The sequence below is a fragment of the Ursus maritimus genome, unplaced genomic scaffold, assembly GCF_017311325.1.
Source record: "Ursus maritimus isolate PB19 unplaced genomic scaffold, ASM1731132v1 scaffold_33, whole genome shotgun sequence".
Lineage (NCBI taxonomy): Eukaryota > Metazoa > Chordata > Mammalia > Carnivora > Ursidae > Ursus > Ursus maritimus.
This window is the reverse complement of record NW_024425897.1, coordinates 2,309,669-2,318,852: the sequence shown is the minus strand read 5'-3', so window position 1 is coordinate 2,318,852 and position 9,184 is coordinate 2,309,669. Positions and strand designations below refer to the sequence as shown.

The 9,184-nt window shown below is 45.2% G+C and overlaps 1 protein-coding gene across 1 annotated transcript in view; it reads right to left on the bottom strand.

The window, feature by feature from the left end:
* CCDC74B (coiled-coil domain containing 74B) overlaps positions 1 to 8,190 on the bottom strand; it is a 21,669-nt gene extending 13,479 nt beyond the window's left edge. Inside the window, exon 1 of the mRNA XM_040619397.1 lies at positions 8,118 to 8,190. Coding sequence (XP_040475331.1) covers positions 8,118 to 8,190 — 73 coding nt within the window. The remainder of the gene's footprint in view (positions 1 to 8,117) is intronic.
* Positions 8,191 to 9,184: the final 994 nt, after the last annotated feature.

The following is a 9,184-nucleotide window of genomic DNA, read 5'->3' as shown; positions in this document are numbered from 1 at the left end:
GAACAGGAAGCCGAGACTGCCACCTGGTGACTTTGTCAGGCAAATAAGAGGGTTGCTGTGCTGGTTGGGACGACTGGTCTTGATGATCGAGGGTAAATTGGTTTGCTACTCGACAATGGAGGCCAGGAGGAATACCGGACACCCAGGAGATTCTCTTGGTAATCTTACTTAGTACCCCCCCCCAGTCTGTTACAGAAAACTGTAACAACCTAAAACAGGCAGGACCATGGAAGGCACAGAAACTTCAAGAATAAAGATCTAGGTCACCCCACTGTATTACCCCCACCACCATCACCAAAAATATGACTGGCTGAGGAGCTCGCTAGGGACAAATAGAACGGGTGGTGGGAGAACACCAGTCATGTCACGTGACCCATCACGGAAGCAAGCATGGTAGTGGTTAAAGATGCCCCGTGTCTTTTGAACCTGATATTTTTCTTTTTCTCCTCTCTCATTCTCATGCTACCTGATAGTTTTTTTTTAAAGATTTTATTTATTTATTCGACAGAGAGAGACAGCCAGCGAGAGAGGGAACACAAGCAGGGGGAGTGGGAGAGGAAGAAGCAGGCTCCCAGCGGAGGAGCCTGATGTGGGGCTCGATCCCACAACGCCGGGATAACGCCCTGAGCCGAAGGCAGACGCCTAACGACTGCGCCACCCAGGTGCCCCTACCTGATAGTATTAATGTGTTATTTCTATAACTCAATAGTAGGTTATAAGGGGGCACCTGGGTGGCGCAGTTGGTTAAGCGTCTGCCTTTGGCTCAGGTCTCGATCCCGGGGTCCCAGGATTGAGCCCCACATTGGGCTCCCTGCTCAGAGGGGAGTCTGCTTTTCCCTCTCCCTCTGCCCCTCCCCCCCACTCATGCTCTCTCTCTCTCTCTCAAATAAATAAATAAAATCTCTTAAAAATTAGTAGGTTATAGGATAGCATAATCAGGGGCTCCTGGGTGGCACAGTCAGTTGAGCATCTGACTCTTGGTTTTCGGCTCAGGTCATGATCTCAAGGTGGTGGGATCAAGCCCGGAGTTAGGCTCCGTGCTCAGTGCGGAGTCGGCTTGAGTTTCTCTCTCCCTCTGCCCCCCCCAAATAAATAAATAAATCTTTTTAAAAATAAAGGGTAGTAGAATCAGAAAATAAAGGAACATTTGCTCAGAGATGGATAAATGTTAGGTTCTTCTTTGGGTTTGGCTCTAGGAAGGAAAGCTGACTCATACAATGTGAAAACACGGCGTTCTGAATACTTTTACTTGGAAGTAAAATGTCGAAAAGGAGTTATTTGGATGCCGAGCTGGCAAAAGGGTAGATTGTGCTGAGTTGGTTGGTAGCACCACCACCACTCACTTTTAAGGCAGGGAACTGTATTTTCCAGAATCTTCTTTCCCATATGATTTTTTTTCAATCTTTTTAAAAACAATTTTATTTATTTATTTGAGAGACAGAGAGAGAGTGAGCAAGAGAGAGCCCAAGCAGGATGAAGGGCAGAGGGAGAGGGAGAAGCAGGCTCCCCACTGAGCAGGGAGCCCGACGCGGGACTGGATTCCGGGACTCCGGGATCACAACCCGAGCCGAAGGCAGATGCTTAAATGACTGAGCCACCCAGGAGCCCCTATTTTTTTTTTTTTTGAGATTTCATTTATTTATGAGAGAATGTGGGGAGGAAGAAGCAGACTCCATGCTGGGCCTGGAGCCCGATGCAGGGTTCAATGTCAGGACCCTGAGACCATGATCCGAGCTGAAACCAAGAGTCAGATGCTTAACTGAGCCACGCAGGAGCCCCTCCCATACGCTTTTGAGTTAAAGCAGCCCAGAGAGGAAGTCGTATGCGATTTGGAAGCTGGAGGTGAATCAGTCCCAGGCAAGTGTGTGGATAAACAAGAGATTCACAATGGCTTCCGGGATCACTACCGTCTTCATCACTGAATTCTGAGATGATCGGGAGAAGCTTGTCAGAGATTCTGAAGAACCTCAGTGCTTCAGGCTGAGGTCTTTAGCATAGCTCCTTTGAACTTGGAGACAGCACTCATAACCTCTGCTCCTTCGGCTCTTCCAACACTCATGGAAGTTTCTAATTCTATATTAAATTCCTGTCGTTTGCAGAATACCTAATGGTCCTGACAGTACTCTGACTGATACAAGATTATAAAGCTTCCTGAGGGGCACCTGATGGCTCAGTCGGTTAAGCATCTGCCTCCAGCTCAGGTCATGATCTTAGGGTCCCAGGATCGAGCCCCATGTTGGGGCTCAGCAGGGAGCCTGTTTCTCTCTCTCCTTCTGCTCCTCCCTCCTGCTTATGCATGCACATGCACTCGCTCTCTCTCTCTCTCAAATAAATAAATATATTTTTAAAAATTTTTAAAAATTTAAAAAAATAATGAAGTTCCTGAGAGAAAAGGACAGATTGCCTACAAAGAATGAGTAATCAGCATGGCATTGAACACGTATCAACAGCCACATTGGAAGCTAGAAGATAATAGAGCAAAGCCTTCAAAATTCAAAGGGAAATTGATTTCCAGGTCAGAATTCTCTACCCAGCTAAACGATTCGTCGATAGGGTAAAATAAAGACATTTCCAGACATGCAAAGTTGCAAAATTTTACTTCTTGTCCATTTTTTCTCAGGATGCTGCTGATGGACACGCGGCATCAAAATTAGGAAATGGGGGGGGGCATAAACAAACAAAAACCAAGAAACAGAAAGAGAGGGGGGCGCCTGGGTAGCGCAGTCGTTAAAGCGTCTGCCTTCGGCTCAGGGCGTGATCCTGGCGTTCTGGGATCGAGTCCCACATCGGGCTCCTCCGCTGGGAGCCTGCTTCTTCCTCTCTCACTCCCCCTGCTGTGTTCCCTCTCTCGCTGGCTGTCTCTCTGTCACATAAATAAATAAAATCTTAAAAAAAAAAAAAAAGAAAAAAAGAAACAGAAAGAGAATCTGGGAAACAAGGAAGCCAATGCAGGAGAAAGGGGCCAAGCATTTACAGGCTGGTGGTGGAGGGAATCCTAGCGTGGCCATTGTGCGAGAGGCCTGGAACCAGGTTGGCCGGATGGGGCATAAGGATCAAAATCTACAGGAGGCCCAAAGGGAAAACCAGTGGAGTCAGCGGTTGGTCTGATGCGCTTGTCCTCACTGGCGCGTTCTTCCGCTCTATGGCAAAGTGTGGGAAGATTTAGTAACAGTCCATAGAAATTGAAGTGAATGAACAGGTGGGCCCATTACTAACTCCTAGAAGAGCAAAATGTATAAGAAGGAATATAATTGTACTACAGTACATAGCTCGTCAGTGAACAGGACTGACATCATCTTAGTAATGTCAATACTAAATATCAATTTCGCCAGAAATTATGACACACCGTAGAGGAGGGGGGGTCATGTACAAGTGGCGGGGGGAGACGGGGAGATGAGTGGGTATTTTTGTAAGAGTGATAATGTCTTATGTTCCACCAGAAGTCAGTAAAAAATATTTAAAATAAGGAAGAAGTAGAAATGAAAGAACATTATGTAGAAATATGGAGCTAGCGGTTCCTGGCTGGCTCAGTTAGCAGAGCATGAGACTCTTGGTCTCAGGGTCAGGAGTTCGAGCCCCATGATGGGGGTAGAGATTACTTGAAAAAATAAAATAAAATAAAATAAGAAACATGGAGATAAATAGCAGAAGAAACAGTTTAAAGAGTTGAAGGATTGTTTGTAGGAAGCTGCACTGCTATTTTTTCCCTATCATCTCAGAGCACTATTTGACTTTTTTTTCATTAAAAATGTTCTTTAAAATAATTCCAATATAATTAAGATACAGTGTTATATTAGTTTCAGGTGTACAACATAGTGATTCAACAATTCTATACACTACTCAGTGCTCGTCATGAGAAGTGTGCTCTTAATCCCCTTCACCTAATTCACCCATCCCCCACCCACCTCCCCTCTGGTGACCACGTTTGTTCTCTGTATTAAAGAGTATGGTTTTTGGGGCGCCTGGGTGGCTCAGTCGTTAAGTGTCTGCCTTCAGCTCAGGTCATGATCCCAGGGTCCTGGGATCGCACCCCGTGTCGGGCTTCCTGCTCAGCGGGAAGCCTGCTTCTTCCTCTCCCACCCCCTGCTTGTGTTCCCTCTCTCGCTGTGTCTTTCTCTCTGTCAAATAAATAAATAAAATCTTAAAAAAAAAAAAAGACTATGTTTTTTGTTTGGGGGTTTTTTTTTGGTCTCTTTTTTTCTTTGTTTATTTTGTTTGTTTGTTTGGTTTTGGTTTTTTGCGCGCGCCCGCGCGCGAGAGCGCGAGCACGGTGGGTGGCAGAGGGAGAGGGAGAGGGAGAAGCAGACACCCCGCTGAGCCGGGAGCCCAACAGCCGGACTCCATCCCAGGACCCTGGGATCATGACCTGAGTTGAAGGCAGATGCTTAACCGACTGAACCATCCAGGGACCCCAGAGATTTTTTTTTTAACTTACTTCTTTGCACCTTGTTTTCTCAGTAAATGGGAAATGCAATAACACTTGCCTGGCAGAATTTATTTCAAGGACGCAATGAGACAATGCACGAGAACCTTAAACACTTTACGTGAATACAAAGAAATGAAAAAGAAGAAAGCTACCTCCACATCGCAACCCCGAGATACGGCTGAAAAGACAGTGGCGATTTTCCCATTCGACATTCTCTTATATAAATAAGTAGATAATTCCTGTTATACAAACATTCCCTGTTATACAAACAGGACGTTTTCCTGTTTCCTGCCTTGGCCCTGTACACAGATGTCCGTCTTCCATTCATCTGCCCACTGACACTGGCAGAAAGGAGTTGGAGAAAGAATATGTAACATGCACAGCAGACTCTTCTCGTCAGAGGCTGGAAAGGCCTGGGCCTCATTCAGGGTGACGGAACATCCTGGTTTGTCTGAAACAGTCCCAGTTTCTGCCCGTTTTCTGGGGGTAGTTACAAACAGCAGCTACTTTTATCCTCAAAGTGTTCTCATCTGGGTGATAAATTATATGGTTGCCCTAGTCCTAGTCCCTTAGATTGCAGGGATTCATTTAGGCTAAAAATACAGGACAAAATGCTTTAGGTACCACATGGGGAGAGGGTCAACTTGTTACACTGCATGCATTTTAAGAGATTGGGTTATAGGGGCGCCTGGGTGGCTCCGCCGGTTAAGCGTCTGCCTTCGGCTCAGGTCGTGATCCCGGGGTCCTGGGATCCAGCCCCGCATTGGGCTCTCTGCTCAGTGGGGAGCCTGCTTCTCCCTCTCCTCTTCCCTACTGCTTGTGTGCTCTTGCTCCCTCTGTCAAATAAATAAATAAAATCTTGAGAGAGAGAGAGAGAGATTGGGTTACATTCTTGATGACACAAAAGACTCCCGTGTGTGAGGCTAATGCAGGTAAATAAGCCCCCCGCCCCCCCGCCAAGATCATCAGATCTGCTCAAGCAGCTGCAGAAATTCTTCACTGTGAGCCTACAGGCTCAGGGTATTGACAAGGAAGAAACAGCTTTATCCTGGAAAATGTTACAGTGAAATGTTGCAAAGAAACCTCGTCTATAAAAGCACACGAGTATAGTTCCTGTGGGACGTGTTATTTTTAGCAGAACGTTCTTTTTAGTGCCATTCGATCTACTGCAGGGTGTGCCACTTCATTGTGGTTTTTTGTGTGGGGGGGTTGTTTTTTTTTTTGGTAGATGTATTTTTTTGAGAGAGAGAGAGCACAGTGGGGAGGGGCAGAGGGAGAGAGTCTGAAGCCGACTCCACACTGAGCACAGAGCCCGACGTGGGGCTCAGTCTCACGACCCTGAGATCACGACTTGAGCTGAAACCGAGAGTCAGCCTGGGCCACCCAGGCCCCCCCACCCCGAGTGTGCCACTCTTTACAAGTGCTCATCATAATGGTGCGCCAGAAGATTCACAACATTCCAGACTTCTTTCTATATCATGGAGGAAAATTTAAATTGTGTTTATTATGGTGTCAGCTCCTCCTGTCAATCAAAATCCCTTGGAACGGCTGCAGAAAAACAAAGGTGCACCTTTGAACAACTCAGGGTTGGGGGGCGTACCAACACCCCGAGCAGTCGAAAGTCCACTTTAACCCCTAAAACTTAGCTACAAATATCCTATTATCTCTGTCTCTCTTTTGGGGGGGGTGCAGAAAAGGTGATTTTATTAAAGCACGGGGGCAGAAAGAGGTGGTGCTGAGAGAGAGAATCTTTTTTTTTTTTTAAAGACTTCATTTATTAATTGTCAGGGAGGAAGAGAGAGAGAGCAACAGGCAGAAACGGCAAGGAGCCTGATGCAGGGCTCGATCCCACGACCCTGGGATCATGACCTGAGCCAAAGGCAGACACTTAACCATCTGAGCCACCCAGGCATCCTGGGAGGGAGGACCTTAAGCAGGCTCCACACCCAGCACAGAGCCAGACTCGGGGCTCGAGCTCACAACCCTGAGATCACAACCTGAGCAGAGATCAAGAGTTGGACGATTAACCAACTGAACCACCCAGGAGCCCCCCAAAATATTTTATTTTTAAGTAATCTCTACACCAAATGTGGAGCTCAAACTTACAACCCCGAGATCAAGAGTTGCATTCTCTTCCAACTGGCCGGCCAGGAGCCCTAATAATATCCTACTCCTGATGGGAAGTCTTACTGATAATATAAATAGTCACATATAAACACATATTTTGTGTGTTATATATATTGTAACCTATGTTTTTAAAATTTTATATATGATACATATATCATCTATAATATACAATATATTATATACCTATATAATATACTGTAGTCTTACAATAAAGTAAATAACGAAACTGCTAGTAAGAAAATCATAAGGAAGTGGTGCCTGGCTGGCTCAGTCAGGAGAGCATGCGACTCGATCTCGGGGTTATGAGTTCGAGCCCCATGTTGGATGTAGAGCTTACTTAAAAATAAAATCTTAAAAAAATAAAATCATAAAGAAGAGATAATACGTTTACTGTACTGTATTTATTTATTTATTTTTAAAGATTTTATTTATTTATGTGACAGAGAGACAGTCAGTGAGAGAGGGAACACAGCAGGGGGAGTGGGAGAGGAAGAAGCAGGCTCCCAGCAGAGGAGCCCGATGTGGGACTCGTTCCCAGAACACCGGGATCACGCCCTGAGCCAAAGGCAGACGCTTAACGACTGCGCCACCCAGGCGCCCCTATACTGTATTTATTTTTTTTTAAAAATCCGCGGGACACTTGGGTGGCTCAGTTGGTTAAGCATCTGCCTTCAGCTTGGGTCATGATCCCAGGATCCCGGGATCAAGCCCCACCTTGGGCTTCCCGCTCAGCGGGGAGTCTGCTTCTCCCTCTGCCCTTCCACCCACCTGTGCTCTCTCTCTCTCTCTCAAATAAATTAAATCTTTTTTAAAAATCTGCATATAAGTGGACCCACACAGTTCAAACCAGTGTTGTTCAAGGATTAACAGTACTTCACTAAGCTATCAATGCACTGGCAAGTGGGAAAGTGTCATCAGCAGACTAAAAACTGAGAAATTCACGAAAGAGGGAAAGCGGACAGCGTCACATTTATAGAGTAATGAGTCTAGAAGGAACCTTACCCAAAATAGGTGCAAGAGAGAACTTCTGCAAAAGTGGAGGATGTATATTCCCAAGGGGGATAAAAGGTGCCTGGAGAGGCTCCAGGGAGAATTACTGGGTGATTCGTTAGAGCATTGCTCTTACAGCAGTTTGGCCAGGTTCAGACTGGGCTGAGCAACAGACAACAGTGACATTTGCTGTCAGGATGAAGCAGACACTGTGGACTCGGGATGCAGAGGTCAGTAAGTGCCCTGAAAACTAATAAACCCCTTATCAGTAACCTACCAGTACAACTTCTCTAACGTTAGAATACTGCCTTCTCCCCCAGAGCTGTTGTCAGCAAGCTGCATCCACAAATAAGGATCCTTAAAAACACAGAATACAGAGAATCACCCTGTATTTGAGGAAACACATCATAAAAGTAGAAATGCAATAAAAAGAATGAACACATGAGGAAACAGAGCTAATAGAGCAACCAGGAAAAGACTTAAAAAATAAGTATAATAATATTATCAAAAGTACTCAAAAAGCTGTTTATGTTCATGAGAAAGAAAGAAAACTTCCTGCAAAGCAGAAGTTCACCTTCTGCCAGCATGACCACCTCCTTCTGCTTCTGCCGCTGCCCCCGGCACGGCGTGGGTACTCGGCGCTGCATACACTCTACCCCTCGTGATGGATGCTGTGCGCACCCCGGCCAACAAAAGGCCGCAGGAAAGAGTCAGAAGGCAGAGCGATCTCTTCAAAGTAATATTTGATGGCATTAATCCCCTCATCTAAAACTAAAAAAATGGCTTCCTGGTGCTCTGAAGATGAACACCAAATGGCTGACACGGACTTTACTGTTCTGTGCAAGCTAGCTCCTCTCTACCTCTTGGTTTGCTCCAGGCTTCCTCTCATCCTCTCTGCCCCTCACACTCCCTCTTGGGTCACCTTGGGCTGCGTCTTCTACCTAAAACACATCCCCCTTTCTTCAGTGCTGTGAGACATACTCTTCCTTCAAACCTTAGGTCAGTCATACTTCTGAAAAAAATAGGGCTTTCTGACATCCACCGTTGGGTCAGATCTTCCTATTATTTGCTTCAGTGTACCTATTTTTGGAGCGTTTATCAAAGTTTCACTTTTACATTTAGCTTTTTGACTCTAAACTTTTGGAGGCCAGATCTGGGGTCTGGTACTGTTCACCATCATATCACAGCACTCGCTAGGGGATCTGGATATTTGTTGAATTAAGTAAAAAGTAACACTGCAAAATTTCTGTACAATAAAGTTCACAGAATACAATCTCAGAGTTAAAACGCCCTAGGATTTGACCTGTTCCATGATTTTAAAAATGGTTTTGTTGAGATATAATTAACTTACCTACAATTCATCCATTTAAAAGCATATTCAATTTTTTGTATATTACAAAATTGTGCAAACATCATTATAACCTAATTTTAACAATTTTTAAACAATTTTTTAAAGATTTTATTTATTTATTTATTTATTTATTTATTTATTTATTTGAGAGAGTGAACAAGTTGGGGTGAGGGGCAGAGGGAGAAGGAGAGAGACAATCTTCAAGCAGACTCCCCGCTGTGCATGGAGCCCGACACAGGGCTCAAACCAAGGACCCTGAGATCATGACCTGAGCCGAAATCAAGAATCAG